The following is a 21648-nucleotide window of genomic DNA, read 5'->3' on the forward strand; positions in this document are numbered from 1 at the left end:
TGGTCAATTCTATACTGGGACAAACCAGTGCACACAAATATAAACAAAATATTTTATTAGTTTTGATTTGGGACAGAACAGCGAAGACAAAATAACGTAAACGTCAGAAATTACAAACGCCAAACCGATTCAGTCCGTGTGATCCAGCTGCTGATTGGCTGACGTTTGTTTTCCCTGATTTGGGAGCCTGGAACAGGACAGGATCCGTCCCACACCCGGTTCTGCTCAGACGCTTGGTGTGTGTGTGATAGAGATTAAAATATTCTGTACTGCAGCTTAGATGGTTCAGGGAACAGTGGTCGCTTTACCAAGGTCTAGAGTAAAACCCAGACTGTCACCTTACGCTCAGCGAGAGTCTGTCTGGAGGACGAGTTCTTCCTAACAGGACTGATTATATACACACATAACATCAAACACAACATCAAAGCGTCCTGATAGAACATCTGTAACTCTCAGATCTTTAAATTAAAACACACACTTTGTGACCCCAAGTGTGTAAATACAGTGTGTGTTTAAAAAGTCTGCTTGTGTACTGTGTGTGTATTGCACAAGAGTGTGTTATGTATGAGTGTGTGTGTGCATTAACAATGTATGTGTGTATTGCATATGTGTGTGTGTGTATTGTGTGTGTGTATTGCATGTGTATGAATCGTGCGTGTGTGTTTGTATCAAGTGTGTGTGTTGAGTGTGTATTATGTATGTGTGTGTATCGTCTGTTTGTATCAAGTGTGTGTTATGTATGAGTGTGTGTGTGCATTAACAATGTGTGTGTGGACATTGTATTGGTGTGTATTGCATGTGTATATTGTGTGTGTGTGTGTATTGCGTGTGTTTTTGTGTGTGTATAGTGTGTTTGTGTATCATGTGTTTGTTTATATTGTGTGTGTGTGTGTTTATGGTGTGTATCATGTGTTTGTCTGTGAGTTTATTTATTGTGTGTATCGTGTTTGTGTGTTTATTGTGTGTGTAAATCATGTGTGTGTGTCATGATTATGTGTGTGTATGGTGTGTGTGTGTGTTTATTGTGTGTATGTGTGTGTGTGTGTGGTGTGTGTGTGTGTGTATGGTGTGTGTGTGTGTATCATGTGTGTGTATGTGTTTATTGTGCGTGTGTGTAAATCATGTGTGTGTATCATGATTATGTGTGTGTATGGTGTGTATGTGTGTGTAGTGTGTGTGTGTGTGTTTATTGTGTGTGTGTATTGTGTGTATGTGTGTGTATTGTGTGTGTGTGTGTATGGTGTGTGTGTGTGTGTGTTTATTGTGTGTATCATGTGTGTGTGTTTATTGTGTGTGTGTGTGTTTATTGTGTGTGTATCATGTGTGTGTGTGTGTATGGTGTGTGTGTGTGTTTATTGTGTGTGTATCATGTGTGTGTGTGTGTTTATTGTGCGTGTGTGTGTGTTTATTGTGTGTGTGTGTGTGTTTATTGTGCGTGTGTGTGTGTTTATTGTGTGTGTGTGTGTATTGTGTGTGTGTGTGTATTGTGTGTGTATTGTATGTGTGTGTATCATGTGTGTGTGTGTGTATGGTGTGTGTGTTTATTGTGTGTGTGTATGGTGTGTGTGTGTGTGTGTATCGTGTGTGTGTGTGTATGGTGTGTGTGTGTGTGTGTTTATTGTGTGTGTGTGTGTGTATCATGTGTGTATGGTGTGTATGTATCGTGTGGTGTGTGTGTGTGTGTGTGTGTATAGTGTGTATGTATCGTGTGGTGTGTGTGTGTGTGTGTGTATGGTGTGTATGTATCGTGTAGTGTGTGGTGTGTGTATGTTTATTGTGTGTGTGTGTGTGTGTATCATGTGTGTATGGATCGTGTGGTGTGTGTGTGGGTGTGTGTGTGTGTGTGTGTGTGTATATATATGGTGTGTGTGGGTGTGTGTGTGTGTGTGTGTGGTGTGTATGTATCGTGTGTGTGTGTGTGTGTGGTGTGTATGTATCGTGTGTCTGTGTGTGTGTGTATGTATCGTGTGTGTGTGTGTGTGTTTATTGTGTGTATGTGTGTGTATTGTGTGTGTGTGTGTTTATTGTGTGTATGTGTGTGTATTGTGTGTGTGTGTGTATGGTGTGTGTGTGTGTTTATTGTGTGTATGTGTGTGTATTGTGTGTGTGTGTGTTTATTGTGTGTATGTGTGTGTATTGTGTGTGTGTGTGTGTGTGTGTGTGTGTGTGTGATGTGTATGTATCGTGTGTGTGTGTGTGTGGTGTGTATGTATCGTGTGTCTGTGTGTGTGTGTGTGTGTGTGTGTATGTATCGTGTGTGTGTGTGTGTGTGTGTGTGTGTGTGGTGTGTGTATGTATCGTGTGTGTGTGGGTGTGTGTGTGTGTGTGTGTGTGTGTGTGTGTATGGTGTATATATGGTGTGTAAGCTCAGCGCACACACAGCTGCACCCATCTGTTCCAGTTGTTCTGGTGAGGGAGGAGCCGGGCGAGTCTCACACTGCAGTCCACCGTGGGCTCGTAAAAGGCCACCACCTGGTCCAGCACGCTGACCCCGCCCTGTTCCCTGAGCCGGGGGAGGCAGGGGCGAGAGAAGAGCGAGGGTTTGGGTGGGGTCACGGTGAAGCTCTTCCTCACACAGCCTAACTCCAGGAGAACCTCCAGCAAGTCCAGGATGAGCAGGGGCTGCAGGACGCCGCTGTAGTGCTGCAGCAGGGCGGGTTCAGGAACCCCCGGGTGGGTCATGACGTGTGAGAGCAGAGCCTCCAGCATCCCCTTACACACCGGCGCGTTCAACGAGCCGTCCACGATACGCCACGGCCGGGCCACGAAGGCCAGCGTCCTGGAACAGAGCGATCAGGAACACGGTGAGGGTGTGGCGACGGGAGATCCCTCGCGATCTGGGTTCAAATCCCCTCACTACACTGTATCAGATGTTCTCTAAACCACTGGATCACAGCTGGGATCTACATTACACTAACAGCATCAGGTGTTCTCTAATCCACTGGATCACAGCTGGGATCTACATTACACTAACAGCATCAGGTGTTCTCTAATCCACTGGATCACAGCTGGGATCTACATTACACTAACAGCATCAGGTGTTCTCTAATCCACTGGATCACCGCTGGGATCTACATTACACTAACAGCATCAGGTGTTCTCTAATCCACTGGATCACAGCTGGGATCTACATTACACTAATAGCATCAGGTGTTCTCTAATCCACTGGATCACCGCTGGGATCTACATTACACTACACTGTATCAGGTGTTCTCTAATCCACTGGATCACCGCTGGGATCTACATTACACTAATAGCATCAGGTGTTCTCTAATCCACTGGATCACCGCTGGGATCTACATTACACTACACTGTATCAGGTGTTCTCTAATCCACTGGATCACCGCTGGGATCTACATTACACTAACAGCATCAGGTGTTCTCTAATCCACTGGATCACCGCTGGGATCTACATTACACTACACTGTATCAGGTGTTCTCTAATCCACTGGATCACCGCTGGGATCTACATTACACTAATAGCATCAGGTGTTCTCTAATCCACTGGATCACCGCTGGGATCTACATTACACTACACTGTATCAGGTGTTCTCTAATCCACTGGATCACCGCTGGGATCTACATTACACTAACAGCATCAGGTGTTCTCTAATCCACTGGATCACCGCTGGGATCTACATTACACTACACTGTATCAGGTGTTCTCTAATCCACTGGATCACCGCTGGGATCTACATCACACTAACAGCATCAGGTGTTCTCTAATCCACTGGATCACCGCTGGGATCTACATTACACTAATAGCATCAGGTGTTCTCTAATCCACTGGATCACCGCTGGGATCTACATTACACTACACTGTATCAGGTGTTCTCTAATCCACTGGATCACCGCTGGGATCTACATTACACTACACTGTATCAGGTGTTCTCTAATCCACTGGATCACCGCTGGGATCTACATTACACTACACTGTATCAGGTGTTCTCTAATCCACTGGATCACCGCTGGGATCTACATCACACTAACAGCATCAGGTGTTCTCTAATCCACTGGATCACCGCTGGGATCTACATTACACTAATAGCATCAGGTGTTCTCTAATCCACTGGATCACCGCTGGGATCTACATTACACTAATAGCATCAGGTGTTCTCTAATCCACTGGATCACCGCTGGGATCTACATTACACTACACTGTATCAGGTGTTCTCTAATCCACTGGATCACCGCTGGGATCTACATTACACTACACTGTATCAGGTGTTCTCTAATCCACTGGATCACAGCTGGGATCTACATTACACTAACAGCATCAGGTGTTCTCTAATCCACTGGATCACCGCTGGGATCTACATTACACTACACTGTATCAGGTGTTCTCTAATCCACTGGATCACAGCTGGGATCTACATTACACTAACAGCATCAGGTGTTCTCTAATCCACTGGATCACCGCTGGGATCTACATTACACTAACAGCATCAGGTGTTCTCTAATCCACTGGATCACCGCTGGGATCTACATTACACTAATAGCATCAGGTGTTCTCTAATCCACTGGATCACCGCTGGGATCTACATTACACTACACTGTATCAGGTGTTCTCTAATCCACTGGATCACCGCTGGGATCTACATTACACTAACAGCATCAGGTGTTCTCTAATCCACTGGATCACCGCTGGGATCTACATTACACTAATAGCATCAGGTGTTCTCTAATCCACTGGATCACCGCTGGGATCTACATTACACTAATAGCATCAGGTGTTCTCTAATCCACTGGATCACCGCTGGGATCTACATTACACTACACTGTATCAGGTGTTCTCTAATCCACTGGATCACCGCTGGGATCTACATTACACTAACAGCATCAGGTGTTCTTCTAATCCACTGGATCACCGCTGGGATCTACATTACACTAATAGCATCAGGTGTTCTCTAATCCACTGGATCACCGCTGGGATCTACATTACACTACACTGTATCAGGTGTTCTCTAATCCACTGGATCACCGCTGGGATCTACATCACACTAACAGCATCAGGTGTTCTCTAATCCACTGGATCACCGCTGGGATCTACATTACACTAATAGCATCAGGTGTTCTCTAATCCACTGGATCACCGCTGGGATCTACATTACACTAATAGCATCAGGTGTTCTCTAATCCACTGGATCACCGCTGGGATCTACATTACACTACACTGTATCAGGTGTTCTCTAATCCACTGGATCACCGCTGGGATCTACATTACACTACACTGTATCAGGTGTTCTCTAATCCACTGGATCACAGCTGGGATCTACATTACACTAACAGCATCAGGTGTTCTCTAATCCACTGGATCACCGCTGGGATCTACATTACACTACACTGTATCAGGTGTTCTCTAATCCACTGGATCACAGCTGGGATCTACATTACACTAACAGCATCAGGTGTTCTCTAATCCACTGGATCACCGCTGGGATCTACATTACACTAACAGCATCAGGTGTTCTCTAATCCACTGGATCACCGCTGGGATCTACATTACACTAATAGCATCAGGTGTTCTCTAATCCACTGGATCACCGCTGGGATCTACATTACACTACACTGTATCAGGTGTTCTCTAATCCACTGGATCACCGCTGGGATCTACATTACACTAACAGCATCAGGTGTTCTCTAATCCACTGGATCACCGCTGGGATCTACATTACACTAATAGCATCAGGTGTTCTCTAATCCACTGGATCACCGCTGGGATCTACATTACACTAATAGCATCAGGTGTTCTCTAATCCACTGGATCACCGCTGGGATCTACATTACACTACACTGTATCAGGTGTTCTCTAATCCACTGGATCACCGCTGGGATCTACATTACACTAACAGCATCAGGTGTTCTTCTAATCCACTGGATCACCGCTGGGATCTACATTACACTAATAGCATCAGGTGTTCTCTAATCCACTGGATCACCGCTGGGATCTACATTACACTACACTGTATCAGGTGTTCTCTAATCCACTGGATCACCGCTGGGATCTACATTACACTAACAGTATCAGGTGTTCTCTAATCCTCTGGATCACCGCTGGGATCTACATTACACTAAGACTATCAGGTGTGATCCACTATATTAGAGTATAATGAATTGTGATCCACTATATCAGAGTATAAGGAATTGTGATCCACTATATTAGACTATAAAAATTGTGATCCACTATATTAGAGTATAAGGAATTGTGATCTACTGTAATAGCATATAGGGAATTAGGATCTACTATATAAGAGTATAATGAATTGGGATCCACTATATATGAGTATAAGGAATTGGGATCCGCTGTATTTAGTGTATAAGGAATTGGGATCCACTATAATAGTGTATAAGGAATTGTGGTCAACTATATTAAAGCAAAGGGAATTGTGATCCACTATAATAGCGTATAGGGAATTAGGATCTACTATATAAGAGTATAATGAATTGGGATCCACTATATATGAGTATAAGGAATTGGGATCCGCTGTATTTAGTGTATAAGGAGTTGGGATCCACTATATTAGAGCAGAGGGAATTGGGATCCACTATATTAATACATACACTGTAGCTATATATGGTGATTGTGATCTACTGTGATTATTATGGGATGGAAGTGACTTACTCGTCCTCTGTTCTCGCACCGGTTCCTTCTTCACCTGCGACACGAGGAGAGCAAGATATAGCCATGAATATATGAGTAATAATATATGATATATATTACTATATATAATGTATAATTATATATATATATACAGTGTATCACAAAAGTGAGTACACCCCTCACATTTCTGCAGATATTTAAGTATATCTTTTCATGGGACAACACTGACAAAATGACACTTTGACACAATGAAAAGTAGTCTGTGTGCAGCTTATATAACAGTGTAAATTTATTCTTCCCTCAAAATAACTCAATATACAGCCATTAATGTCTAAACCACCGGCAACAAAAGTGAGTACACCCCTTAGTGAAAGTTCCTGAAGTGTCAATATTTTGTGTGGCCACCATTATTTCCCAGAACTGCCTTAACTCTCCTGGGCATGGAGTTTACCAGAGCTTCACAGGTTGCCACTGGAATGCTTTTCCACTCCTCCATGACGACATCACGGAGCTGGCGGATATTCGAGACTTTGCGCTCCTCCACCTTCCGCTTGAGGATGCCCCAAAGATGTTCTATTGGGTTTAGGTCTGGAGACATGCTTGGCCAGTCCATCACCTTTACCCTCAGCCTCTTCAATAAAGCAGTGGTCGTCTTAGAGGTGTGTTTGGGGTCATTATCATGCTGAAACACTGCCCTGCGACCCAGTTTCCGGAGGGAGGGGATCATGCTCTGCTTCAGTATTTCACAGTACATATTGGAGTTCATGTGTCCCTCAATGAAATGTAACTCCCCAACACCTGCTGCACTCATGCAGCCCCAGACCATGGCATTCCCACCACCATGCTTGACTGTAGGCATGACACACTTATCTTTGTACTCCTCACCTGATTGCCGCCACACATGCTTGAGACCATCTGTACCAAACAAATTAATCTTGGTCTCATCAGACCATAGGACATGGTTCCAGTAATCCATGTCCTTTGTTGACATGTCTTCAGCAAACTGTTTGTGGGCTTTCTTGTGTAGAGACTTCAGAAGAGGCTTCCTTCTGGGGTGACAGCCATGCAGACCAATTTGATGTAGTGTGCGGCGTATGGTCTGAGCACTGACAGGCTGACCCCCCACCTTTTCAATCTCTGCAGCAATGCTGACAGCACTCCTGCGCCTATCTTTCAAAGACAGCAGTTGGATGTGACGCTGAGCACGTGCACTCAGCTTCTTTGGACGACCGACGCGAGGTCTGTTCTGAGTGGACCCTGCTCTTTTAAAACGCTGGATGATCTTGGCCACTGTGCTGCAGCTCAGTTTCAGGGTGTTGGCCATCTTCATGTAGCGCAACAATTCGTCTTTTAAGATCCTCAGAGAGTTCTTTGCCATGAGGTGCCATGTTGGAACTTTTAGTGACCAGTATGAGAGAGTGTGAGAGCTGTACTACTAAATTGAACACACCTGCTCCCTATGCACACCTGAGACCTAGTAACACTAACAAATCACATGACATTTTGGAGGGAAAATGACAAGCAGTGCTCAATTTGGACATTTAGGGGTGTAGTCTCTTAGGGGTGTACTCACTTTTGTTGCCGGTGGTTTAGACATTAATGGCTGTATATTGAGTTATTTTGAGGGAAGAATAAATTTACACTGTTATATAAGCTGCACACAGACTACTTTTCATTGTGTCAAAGTGTCATTTTGTCAGTGTTGTCCCATGAAAAGATATACTTAAATATCTGCAGAAATGTGAGGGGTGTACTCACTTTTGTGATACACTGTATATATATATATATAATTACCCACCGGGCATCAGGGAACTGCTGTTCAGCACGGAGCCCTGGACCTTGTCACTGCACCCAGTCTCCTCTTTAAACGAAGGGGGCACATCTGGAGGGTTGTCATCCACGCCCACTTCCATGCTGGATTCTCCTGTAGGAGCGGTGGTTTCCGTAGCAACAGTCTCCACGTTGGGTCTTTTGGTGGGAGGAGCTACGTCGTCATCGTCCACATGATCTAAAGGTCTCTTCAGAGGTGGCTTGTCTGAAGTGGGTGGAGCTTCAGGGACGGCGTCGCTAGAGGTGGGTGGAGCATCACAGGCGGTGTTATTGGAGGTGGGCGGGGCTTCAGGGGTAGATGTGGCATCTTGAGAGCTGAATACTTTGGGGCAGTGCAGCAGCCACGGAGCGGCGAAGCGCATACACACCAAGCGCCGAGAGACCGCGCCCACTTCAACCATCTCCTCACGGTCCAGCAGATCCTACACACACACACACACACACACACGGTCACACACACACACACACATATATATACACACACACACACACACACACACACGCCCCCTCTCTCACCTGGATGTACTGCTGCAGATTTCGGCTCCTCCCCTCCAGCACCTGTTCCAGGTGAGCATGCGCCCCGCACAGGTCGCGCAGGTCGACGCCCAGCTCCGCCGAGGTTTCCACGGCGACCGTGAGCCCCCGCACAGCCTTTACATCCTGCCTGGTGTAACCCAACTGTGCCGCGCATTCCTCCGGGAAGCTCCGCCCACAGGCACGCCGCCGGTCGAACATCCGGGACAGGGAGGCGGGTGGAGCCGGAGCCGGGGAGAACACGCCGTCTGTGTGAGAGAGAGCAGATGTTCAGACCAGGGCCAGGAGCTCAGTCCACCACTGTGTGTGTGTGTGTGTGTGTGTGAGTGTGAGTGTGTGCTCTCTCTCACCGCCGGGCGTGAACAGTGTGTGTGAGCGCGTGTTCCGGAGCCGGACGTGCAGGACGCAGGCGTTGACGGCGATGTGCTCGGTGGACGTGATGTTCCTCAGGCTGATGATCCCCGGGACGAAGTATCCTTTCATCAGCAGGTAGTTGGTGTGAGAGGCCTGACGAGCCTTCACCTCGAACCGAGCTCCGCCCTCATCCTCGTCCTCCTCGTCCAGCTCACGGGCGAAACTGCTGAACGCGTGCACACACACACACACACACACACACACACACACACACACGGATTCAGGTTTAGGTTTCAAAAACAAGAGAGAATAAAAGGGAGAGAGATTTCATAAAAGATTAAAATGTGTCAGCACTGGGTGTGTGTGTTACCTCTTGACCACCTCGATATTTACCAGTGTGTGTGTGTTAGGTGTGTGTGTGTATGTGTGAGTGTATGTTAGGTGTGTGTGTACGAGTGTGTGAGTGTGTGTTAGGTGTATGTGTATGTTAGGTGTGTGTGTACGAGTGTGTGAGTGTGTGTTAGGTGTATGTGTATGTTAGGTGTATGTGTATGTTAGGTGTGTGTGTGTGTTAGGTGTGTGTGTGTGTTAGGTGTGTGTGTGTGTGTTAGGTGTATGTGTGTGTTAGGTGTGTGTGTGTGTTAGGTGTGTGTATGTTAGGTGTGTGTGTGTACGAGTGTGTGAGTGTGTGTTAGGTGTGTGTGTGTGTGTGTTAGGTGTATGTGTATGTTAGGTGTGTGTGTGTGTGTGTGTGTTAGGTGTGTGTGTGTGTTAGGTGTGTGTATGTTAGGTGTGTGTGTGTGTGTATGTTAGGTGTGTGTGTGTGTGTATGTTAGGTGTGTGTGTGTATGTTAGGTGTGTGTGTGTGTGTGTGTGTGTATGTTAGGTGTGTGTGTGTGTGTATGTTAGGTGTGTGTGTATGTTAGGTGTGTGTGTGTGTGTATGTTAGGTGTGTGTGTGTGTGTATGTTAGGTGTGTGTGTGTGTGTGTTAGGTGTGTGTATGTGTTATGTGTGTGTGTGTGTTAGGTGTGTGTGTGTATGTGTGAGTGTATGTTAGGTGTGTGTGTACGAGTGTGTGAGTGTGTGTTAGGTGTATGTGTGTGTTAGGTGTATGTGTATGTTAGGTGTGTGTGTGTGTTAGGTGTGTGTGTGTATGTGTGAGTGTATGTTAGGTGTGTGTGTACGAGTGTGTGAGTGTGTGTTAGGTGTATGTGTGTGTTAGGTGTATGTGTATGTTAGGTGTGTGTGTGTGTTAGGTGTGTGTGTGTGTGTGTGTGTTACCTCTTGACCACCTCGTTATCCACCAGTGTGCTGTCCACCACCACGATCTGCTGTGGGATGGACACGTCCACACTCATCATGCCCAGACTCATCAGTGTGAGGCAGCAGGCCGTGGCTCCTCCCGGAGCGTCCATGGGAAACGGCAACATCTCACTCACGTCTGGACGTCCCTCAGAACTCTGAGGTTCTCCCGATGCCCCCAGGTTCTGGTGCGTCCCCTCGGCGTCTCCTCCTCCTCCGGGCTGGAAGTAGAAGGCGCTGGGGCGATCTGCTGTTCCTCTCTGGCGCAGAGCTTCCAGCAGGTCGTACACCTCGTTATGCATCGTACTGGGGAAGCGCCAGGTGAAGTACCTACAGCACACCAACACACACCACAGAACGTTCCTTCAGCTCAGGCATCCAGGTTCCTCAGGAACTTCCAGAACCTTCGAGGACCTTCAGCTTGTATGAGCAGCTCCTTTGTTTACAGCGTGGTTCTAACACACCTTGAACGCTGGTTGATGGGTTCATCATGTTGGAACCCAACTGTAGGTCCTACAGAGCAGCTCAGTAATATTACTGACGGGTGAATAATAGTGACGTCTGCTGTGTGTGTGTGTGTGTGCAGGACCTGTAGTAGAGCTGAGAGAGCTGGTAGGACATGGGCAGGCAGGGCACGGCTCGGTTCTTCTTGGGCCCGATGAACTTGTTGGCACGGCGACGGTTCACCAACCTCAGTTTTTTACAGGCCAGGAAGACCTGCAGCAGCACTTCCTGTTTATATTTACTGTAGAGAGAGAACGACTGAGAGAGAGAGAGAGCGTGTGTGTGTGAGAGAGAGAGAGTGCACATATATACAGTTATATAAATATTTATATATAAAGATAAACATAAGTATATACATATACAGTATATATACATAAACACAAAAAATCTGATATCTTTTTACAATGTTTATCTCATTTTAAACACTAAACACTGCAACTGCATAATATCACTCACTGTTTCTAATTGGAATATCCAAGGCCTGAGCTCCTCAGCCTTCGGATTAAAAAGCGTACACACTGACTTCCACACACACATTAAAAACCTTGACATCATCATCCTACAGGAAACATGGTGCAAGGCCGACATGGTCACCCACTGTACCCATGACTACAGAGAAATCATTTTACCCTCCCAGAAATCTGGTACAAATCACACCTACACACGCTAATAAACACCATGAAAATTGGAAAATACCACATTTGGCTAAAAATAAATAAAACTATACTATCATCACAGAAGGATCTGTTTCTCTGTGCCATTTATATCCCTCCGTCAGAGTCTCCATACTACTCTGAAGATATGTTCTCAGAGCTGGAGAGAGAGACCTGCCATTTCCAAACCCAGGGAAACGTGCTCGTCTGTGGAGACCTGAACGCCAGAACAGGAACCCAACCTGATATTATAAATGATCAGGGAAACAGATTCATCAATAACAACCAAATTCTTAATACTAATTCCACCCTAAACCACAGAAACAATTATGATCATGTTACTAACAAAAATGGTAAAGACCTCCTGCAGCTCTGTGGAACTTTAAGTCTGTACATCGTCAACGGTAGAACTCGAGGGGACTCATTAGGAAGGTTCACGTTCTGCTCACCTCTTGGTAATAGTACAGTAGATTATGCAATAACAGATTTAGACCCTTTCTCTCTCAGTGCATTTACTGTTAAACCTCTAACCCCTCTGTCTGATCACAGCCAAATTACTGTGTTCATCAAAAAGACAGAAACTAACCCCACCACACACACACGGCCCAGTAAGCTGTACAACATCTCCAGATCCTACAGATGGGCCGAGAACAGCGCAGAGGAGTTCCAGAAAGCAATTAGCAGCACAGAAATCCAAACTAGCTTAGACAACTTTCTGGACACTGCGTACATTCACAGTAAAGAAGGAGTAAATCAGGCAGTTAAAAATATTAATCAGATCTTTAAAAATACAGCAAATAAAGCTCAATTAAAAATTAAATCTAAATCAAAACCTAAATCTACAAAAGATGACAGCTGGTTCGACAAAGACTGTCAAATATTAAGAACAGAACTCCGTAAAATATCAAACCAAAAACACAGAGACCCAAACAACAGTAACACACGACTTCTTTACTGTGAAACCCTCAAACAATATAAACGTACACTCAGAACCAAAAAAGCTCAGTACACCCAAAAACAACTAACAATTATTGAACAATCAATCAACACACATCAATTCTGGGACAATTGGAACAAATTAAAACATAGAGAACAGGAAGAATTGGCCATTCAGGATGGGGATATCTGGACAACCCATTTCCAATCACTCTTTAAAAATATAGAATTAGATTCAAATCCTGAACAAATTCAAATTATTAGTAAGTTAGAGGAACTGGAACGGGCTGTTAAAAACCACCAGAATCCTCTAGACTCTCTCATTACTGAGCAGGAACTTAAAGACAACATTAAAAAACTAAAAACAAAGAAATCATCAGGACCTGACAGGATCCTGAATGAAATGATCAAACACAGCAGCTCCAAATTTCACCTGGCGATGTTAAAAGTCTTTAACCTGGTTCTGAGTGTCGGTTCCTTCCCTGATATCTGGAATCAAGGTCTCATAACACCCATCTACAAAAGTGGAGATAAATTCCACCCTAATAATGACCGGGGCGTCTGTGTGAGCAGTAACCTGGGGAAGTTATTCTGTAGTATAATTAACTCACGATTATTACACTTCCTTACCCAACACAACGTCCTGAGTAAAAGTCAGATTGGTTTCCTACCAAATTACCGCACTACCGATCATATTTACACCCTACACACCCTGATCCAAAAATATGTAGTTCAAAATAACTCTAAAATATTTGCATGTTTTATTGATTTTAAAAAAGCTTTTGATTCCATTTGGCATGAAGGATTGTTTTATAAAATGTTAGAGAGTGGTGTAGGGGGTAAAACATCTGATCTTATTAAATCCATGTACACAGAAAACCAGTGTGGAATAAGAATCGGCAGTAAGAGAAACATCTCATCTCTCAGGAGCGTGGAGTGAGACAGGGCTGCTGTTTAAGTCCAACTCTATTTAACATCTATATTAATGAATTGGCCTCCATGTTAGAGCACTCAGCCACGCCCGGTCTCACTCTACACGACTCCGAGATTAAACTCCTGCTGTATGCAGATGATCTGGTCCTGCTGTCCCCCAGCGCTCAGGGTCTCCAGCACAAACTGGACCTGCTGCAGCAGTACTGTCAGACCTGGGCCCTGACAGTCAACCTCAAAAAGACCAAAATTATGACCTTCCAGAAAAGAGCCAGATCTCAGGGAACCAAACACACATATAAATTAGGACACCATGAAATTGAGCACACTAAAGATTATACTTACCTCGGACTAAACATCAGTTCCACAGGAAACTTTAACCCGGCAGTAAATGAACTGAGAGAAAAAGCTCGCAGGGCGTCGACGCCATAAAACGTCAAACATTCGTGGAAATTCCAGTTCGAATCTGGCTTAAAATTTTTGAATCAATAATTGAACCGATTGCTCTATATGGCAGTGAAGTTTGGGGTTCGCTTACACACCATCAATTCCATAATTGGGACAAACATCCATTAGAGACCCTGCACACAGAGTTCTGTACAACCATCCTAAAGGTGCACAGACACACCACGAACACACACCAACACACCACTAACACACACCAACACACCACTAACACACCACTAACACACACACACACCACTAACACACCACTAACACACACCAACACACCACTAACACACCACTAACACACACACACACCACTAACACACACCACTAACACACACCAACACACCACTAACACACACACACACCACTAACACACCACTAACACACACCAACACACCACTAACACACCACTAACACACACACACACCACTAACACACCACTAACACACACCAACACACCACTAACACACACACACACCACTAACACACACCACTAACACACACCAACACACCACTAACACACACCAACACACCACGAACACACACTAACACACCACTAACACACACCACTAACACACACCAACACACCACTAACACACACCAACACACCACGAACACACACCAACACACCACGAACACACACCAACACACCACGAACACACACCAACACACCACGAACACACACTAACACACCACTAACACACACCAACACACCACGAACACACACTAACACACCACTAACACACACCAACACACCACTAACACACACCAACACACCACTAACACACCACCAACACACACAGACACACCACGAACACACCACTAACACACACCAACACACCACTAACACACACCAACACACCACAAACACACACACCAACACACCACTAACACACCACCACACCACTAACACACACCAACACACCACAAACACACACACCAACACACCACTAACACACACCAACACACACCAACACACCACGAACACACACCAACACACCACGAACACACACCAACACACACCAACACACCACGAACACACACCAACACACCACGAACACACACCACCACACCACTAACACACCACGAACACACACCAACACACACCAACACACCACGAACACACACCAACACACCACGAACACACACCACCACACCACTAACACACCACCAACACACACCAACACACCACGAACACACACCAACACACCACTAACACACACCACCACACCACTAACACACCACGAACACACACCAACACACACCAACACACCACGAACACACACCAACACACCACTAACACACACCACCACACCACTAACACACCACGAACACACACCAACACACACCAACACACCACGAACACACACCAACACACCACGAACAATGCGTGCAGGGCAGAATTAGGCCGATTTCCACTAATTATAAACATACAGAGAAGAGCATCAACTTCTGGAACCATCTAAATGACAGCGACCCCCAAACTTATCATTATAAAGCCCTGAAACACCAAGAGCTGAGCAAACATACCAGTCCCCTCATCCAACTGGTCCTGAGTCACTGCACCCATACACCACTAACACACACAGATACACCACTAACACACACAGATCCACCACTAACACACACCCATACACTAATAACACACACCCATACACCAGTAACACACACAGATACACCACTAACACACACTGACACAATAAAGACTCAGGAACAAGAGAAATCTGTAAACCCAATTAGAATCAACCAAATTACACAAAAACTCAGAACTAAATATCTGAATTATTGGGAAACTGAAACTAAATCTCAAAGTAAAATGCAGTTATTTATTATTTATTATTTGTTATTATTTGACCCTAAACAGACACTACAGTGCAGCAGATGATCTGAGCACAGTATCCGACCCTAAATTAAGAAACACCCTGACGAGGTACAGACTGAGCGCACACGACCTGGCCGTGGAGACGGGGCGACACACCCGGTCCTGGCTGCCCCGGGAGGAGAGGTCGTGTCAGCACTGCACTCTCAGTACAGTAGAGACGGAGCTGCACTTCCTCACCCGGTGTACCAAGTACCACCACGTCCGCTCCCAATTCTTCCCTAAATTTAATAACATCATCCCCAACGTCACCTCCCTCCCAGACCCCGACAAACTGCCCCACCTACTGGGGGAGCACAGAGAGAGCTGCACACTAGCAGCACTCTATACACACACCTGCCACCAGGTGAGGGACAGTGGGTGACCATGTCTCATACACACACACACACACACACACTCATACACACGCACGCACACTCACACACACGCACGCACACACACGCACTCACACACACGCACACACACACACACACTCACACACGCACGCGCACACACACTCACACACACTCACACTCACGCACACACACACACACGAACACACAAACTGATTGTTTTACTACCTCATTATTGTAAATATTATACTTTTTATTGTTATTATTTTGCACTGTTTTTATTAATATTTTATTCTATTCTATATTTTTTGCACATGTAACTGTTCTGTATATTTTTGTTTTTTCTTATTTTTATTGTTTATATTTCTCTGTAACTTGCTTTGGCAATACGAATGTCATTATTTGTCATGCCAATAAAGCTTCGTTTGAGTTTGAGTTTGAGTGTGTGTGTGTATAATGAGTGTGTGTGTGTGTATAATGAGTGTGTGTGTGTGTATAATGAGTGTGTGTGTGTGTATAATGAGTGTGTGTGTGTGTGTGTATAATGAGTGTGTGTGTATAATGAGTGTGAGTGTGTGTGTGTGTGTGTGTGTGTACCTGGAAGGCTCGGCTGGGCTTCATCTGGGAGTTGGAGAGGACGAGAGTGCTCTGGATCAAATTATTCAGCACCAGAGGGTGCACGTCCTCCACACTACACACACACACACACACACACACTCATCATAAATAAAGAGCTTTTACACACACACACACACACACACACACACACACACACACACACACACACACACACACACACACCTGTTGAGGAGGTCGGTGCTCGGTGCTGCTTCCTCTCCTATAGTGTAGAGTTTAAACCTGCAGGAAGATCATCAGATTATTATCATTTCTAATCCAGTGTGTGTGTGTTCAGGTGTGTGTGTGTGTGTGTGTGTGTGTGTGTGTGTGTTACCTGTTGAACAGTTCCTCTTTGCTATCAGGTATGATGACATCACTGGGTCCGTAACTGGAGCTCAGCTTGGCTTTGAGCATCTTCACGAACTCATTAAACTCCTCAGCACACACCTACAACACACACACACACACACACACACACACACACACACACACACACACACACACGTGAATGCGTGGGTGTGTTTTTATAAGCTGGGTGTGGCTGGAGGTCAGATGGAATCAGACTCACGTTTTGGTCGGTGTAGTTGTTGCTTCTGTTCATGAACTCGTCAACCAGGGTTTTATCCTGATACACTTCAGCTAGACAGATCCTACACACACACACACACACACACACACACACACACACACACACACACACACACACAGAAATAAAGTGGACTTTTATAGTTCATCTGTAATGGTGCTGGGTTCTAGATGTCTCTAAAAATCGAAATGCTTCTAGAGGGTTCTGTAGTGTGTATTTGTGCTGGGTTGTGTAGAGTTCTGTAGGGTTGTAGTGGGTTCTAGAGGGTTGTGTAGGGTTGTGTAGGGTTCTACTGGGTTCTGTAGGGTTCCTGATGGTTCTGTAGTGTGTGTTTGTGCTGGGTTGTGTGGAGTTCTGTAGGGTTCTGTAGTGTTCTACTGGGTTCTGTAGGGTTCCTGATGGTTCTGTAGTGTGTGTTTGTGCTGGGTTGTGTGGAGTTCTGTAGGGTTCTGTAGTGTTCTACTGGGTTCTGTAGGGTTCTTGATGGTTCTAGACGGTTCCGTGGTGTGTACCTGTAGTTGAGTTGCGTCTGTGGGTTCTTCATGATGTAGCGAGAGCGTCGCCCCACCGCCAGAGAGGTTTTATCTAGAGACAGTTCCAGATCTCTGTGGAGGATATCACGTACCACGTTCCAGCCCACGAACGGCTTCTTTATCTACACACACACACACACACACCCTATGTAATTTGTGTGTATAATTTGTGGTGTCTGTGTAATGTGTGTTAACGTGTGTATAATGTGTGTCTACAATAATGTGTATATATATACAGGGGTTGGACAAAATAACTGAAACACCTGGTTTTAGACCACAATAATTTATTAGTATGGTGTAGGGCCTCCTTTTGCGGCCAATACAGCATCAATTCGTCTTGGAAATGACATATACAAGTCCTGCACAGTGGTCAGAGGGATTTTAAGCCATTCTTCTTGCAGGATAGTGGCCAGGTCACTACGTGATGCTGGTGGAGGAAAACGTTTCCTGACTCGCTTCTCCAAAACACCCCAAAGTGGCTCAATAATATTTAGATCTGGTGACTGTGCAGGCCATGGGAGATGTTCAACTTCACTTTCATGTTCATCAAACCAATCTTTCACCAGTCTTGCTGTGTGTATTGGTGCATTGTCATCCTGATACACGGCACCGCCATTGGATGCACATGGTCCTCCAGAATGGTTCGGTAGTCCTTGGCAGTGACGCGCCCATCTAGCACAAGTATTGGGCCAAGGGAATGCCATGATATGGCAGCCCAAACCATCACTGATCCACCCCCATGCTTCACTCTGGGCATGCAACAGTCTGGGTGGTATGCTTCTTTGGGGCTTCTCCACACCGTAACTCTCCCGGACACACGCGAGACAGATCGAACATCCCTTTCAGACAGCTTCCTCTTGCGTCCACAGTTAATCCTGTTGGATGTGGTTTGTCCTTCTTGGTGGTATGCTGACATTACCCTGGATACCGTGGCTCTTGATACATCACAAAGACTTGCTGTCTTGGTCACAGATGCGCCAGCAAGACGTGCACCAACAATTTGTCCTCTTTTGAACTCTGGTATGTCACCCATAATGTTGTGTGCATTGCAATATTTTGAGCAAAACTGTGCTCTTACCCTGCTAATTGAACCTTCACACTCTGCTCTTACTGGTGCAATGTGCAATTAATGAAGATTGGCCACCAGACTGGTCCAATTTAGCCATGAAACCTCCCACACTAAAATGACAGGTGTTTCAGTTATTTTGTCCAACCCCTGTATATACGTATATATATATATATAGTATGTGTGTGTGCATACATATAATAGATGTGTGTATGTGTATAATGTGTAGTGTGTATATATACATATTTAATGAGTATGTACAGGTCCTTCTCAAAAAATTAGCATATTGTGATAAAGTTCATTATTTTCCATAATGTAATGATAAAAATTAAACTTTCATATATTTTAGATTCATTGCACACCAACTGAAATATTTCAGGTCTTTTATTGTTTTAATACTGATGATTTTGGCATACAGCTCATGAAAACCCAAAATTCCTATCTCAAAAAATTAGCATATCATGAAAAGGTTCTCTAAACGAGCTATTAACCTAATCATCTGAATCAACGAATTAACTCTAAACACCTGCAAAAGATTCCTGAGGCTTTTAAAAACTCCCAGCCTGGTTCATTACTCAAAACTGCAATCATGGGTAAGACTGCCGACCTGACTGCTGTCCAGAAGGCCATCATTGACACCCTCAAGCAAGAGGGTAAGAAATTTCTGAACGAATAGGCTGTTCCCAGAGTGCTGTATCAAGGCACCTCAGTGGGAAGTCTGTGGGAAGGAAAAAGTGCGGCAGAAAACGCTGCACAACGAGAAGAGGTGACCGGACCCTGAGGAAGATTGTGGAGAAGGGCCGATTCCAGACCTTGGGGGACCTGCGGAAGCAGTGGACTGAGTCTGGAGTAGAAACATCCAGAGCCACCGTGCACAGGCGTGTGCAGGAAATGGGCTACAGGTGCCGCATTCCCCAGGTCAAGCCACTTTTGAACCAGAAACAGCGGCAGAAGCGCCTGACCTGGGCTACAGAGAAGCAGCACTGGACTGTTGCTCAGTGGTCCAAAGTACTGTTTTCGGAAATCAAGGTGCCAGAGTCTGGAGGAAGACTGGGGAGAAGGAAATGCCAAAATGCCTGAAGTCCAGTGTCAAGTACCCACAGTCAGTGATGGTCTGGGGTGCCATGTCAGCTGCTGGTGTTGGTCCACTGTGTTTTATCAAGGGCAGGGTCAATGCAGCTAGCTATCAGGAGATTTTGGAGCACTTCATGCTTCCATCTGCTGAAAAGCTTTATGGAGATGAAGATTTCATTTTTCAGCACGACCTGGCACCTGCTCACAGTGCCAAAACCACTGGTGAATGGTTTACTGACCATGGTATTACTGTGCTCAATTGGCCTGCCAACTCTCCTGACCTGAACCCCATAGAGAATCTGTGGGATATTGTGAAGAGAAAGTTGAGAGACACAAGACCCAACACTCTGGATGAGCTTAAGGCCGCTATCGAAGCATCCTGGGCCTCCATAACACCTCAGCAGTGCCACAGGCTGATTGCCTCCATGCCACGCCGCATTGAAGCAGTCATTTCTGCAAAAGGATTCCCGACCAAGTATTGAGTGCATAACTGAACATAATTATTTGAAGGTTGACTTTTTTTGTATTAAAAACACTTTTCTTTTATTGGTCGGATGAAATATGCTAATTTTTTGAGATAGGAATTTTGGGTTTTCATGAGCTGTATGCCAAAATCATCAGTATTAAAACAATAAAAGACCTGAAATATTTCAGTTGGTGTGCAATGAATCTAAAATATATGAAAGTTTAATTTTTATCATTACATTATGGAAAATAATGAACTTTATCACAATATGCTAATTTTTTGAGAAGGACCTGTATATAATGAGTATATATATATATACACACAGTATCACAAAAGTAAGTACACCCCTCACATTTCTGCAAATATTTCATTATATCTTTTCATGGGACAACACTATAGACATGAAACTTGGATATAACTTAGAGTAGTCAGTGTACAGCTTGTATAACAGTGTAGATTTACTGTCTTCTGAAAATAACTCAACACACAGCCATTAATGTCTAAATAGCTGCAACATAAGTGAGTACACCCCACAGTGAACATGTCCAAATTGTGCCCAAATGTGTCGTTGTCCCTCCCTGGTGTCATGTGTCAAGGTCCCAGGTGTAAATGGGGAGCAGGGCTGTTAAATTTGGTGTTTTGGGTACAATTCTCTCATACTGGCCACTGGATATTCAACATGGCACCTCATGGCAAAGAACTCTCTGAGGATGTGAGAAATAGAATTGTTGCTCTCCACAAAGATGGCCTGGGCTATAAGAAGATTGCTAACACCCTGAAACTGAGCTACAGCATGGTGGCCAAGGTCATACAGCGGTTTTCCAGGACAGGTTCCACTCGGAACAGGCTTCGCCAGGGTCGACCAAAGAAGTTGAGTCCACGTGTTCGGCGTCATATCCAGAGGTTGGCTTTAAAAAATAGACATATGAGTGCTGCCAGCATCGCTGCAGAGGTTGAAGACGTGGGAGGTCAGCCTGTCAGTGCTCAGACCATACGCCA

At 45.1% G+C, this 21648-nt stretch overlaps 1 protein-coding gene across 2 annotated transcripts in view; it reads right to left on the minus strand.

Moving 5' to 3' along the window:
• Window positions 1-40: 40 nt before the first annotated feature.
• Window positions 41-21648, minus strand: part of LOC134329610 (general transcription factor 3C polypeptide 1) — a 41698-nt gene continuing 20090 nt past the window's right edge. Inside the window, exons 25-36 of one of the 2 annotated variants that reach the window (XM_063010889.1) lie at window positions 18023-18165; window positions 17493-17574; window positions 17259-17371; window positions 17108-17164; window positions 16904-16997; window positions 11212-11384; window positions 10602-10952; window positions 9316-9542; window positions 8948-9213; window positions 8400-8853; window positions 6623-6656; window positions 41-2779 (exon numbers count right to left, since the gene is read on the minus strand). In XM_063010889.1, coding sequence (XP_062866959.1) covers window positions 2368-2779; window positions 6623-6656; window positions 8400-8853; window positions 8948-9213; window positions 9316-9542; window positions 10602-10952; window positions 11212-11384; window positions 16904-16997; window positions 17108-17164; window positions 17259-17371; window positions 17493-17574; window positions 18023-18165 — 2406 coding nt within the window. In that variant the 3' untranslated portion in view covers window positions 41-2367. Of the gene's footprint in view, window positions 2780-6622; window positions 6657-8399; window positions 8854-8947; window positions 9214-9315; window positions 9546-10601; window positions 10953-11211; window positions 11385-16903; window positions 16998-17107; window positions 17165-17258; window positions 17372-17492; window positions 17575-18022; window positions 18166-21648 lie in introns of both variants that reach the window. The other variant, XM_063010888.1, reaches the window with a different exon arrangement.

This window comes from Trichomycterus rosablanca, chromosome 15 (genome assembly GCF_030014385.1).
Source record: "Trichomycterus rosablanca isolate fTriRos1 chromosome 15, fTriRos1.hap1, whole genome shotgun sequence".
Lineage (NCBI taxonomy): Eukaryota > Metazoa > Chordata > Actinopteri > Siluriformes > Trichomycteridae > Trichomycterus > Trichomycterus rosablanca.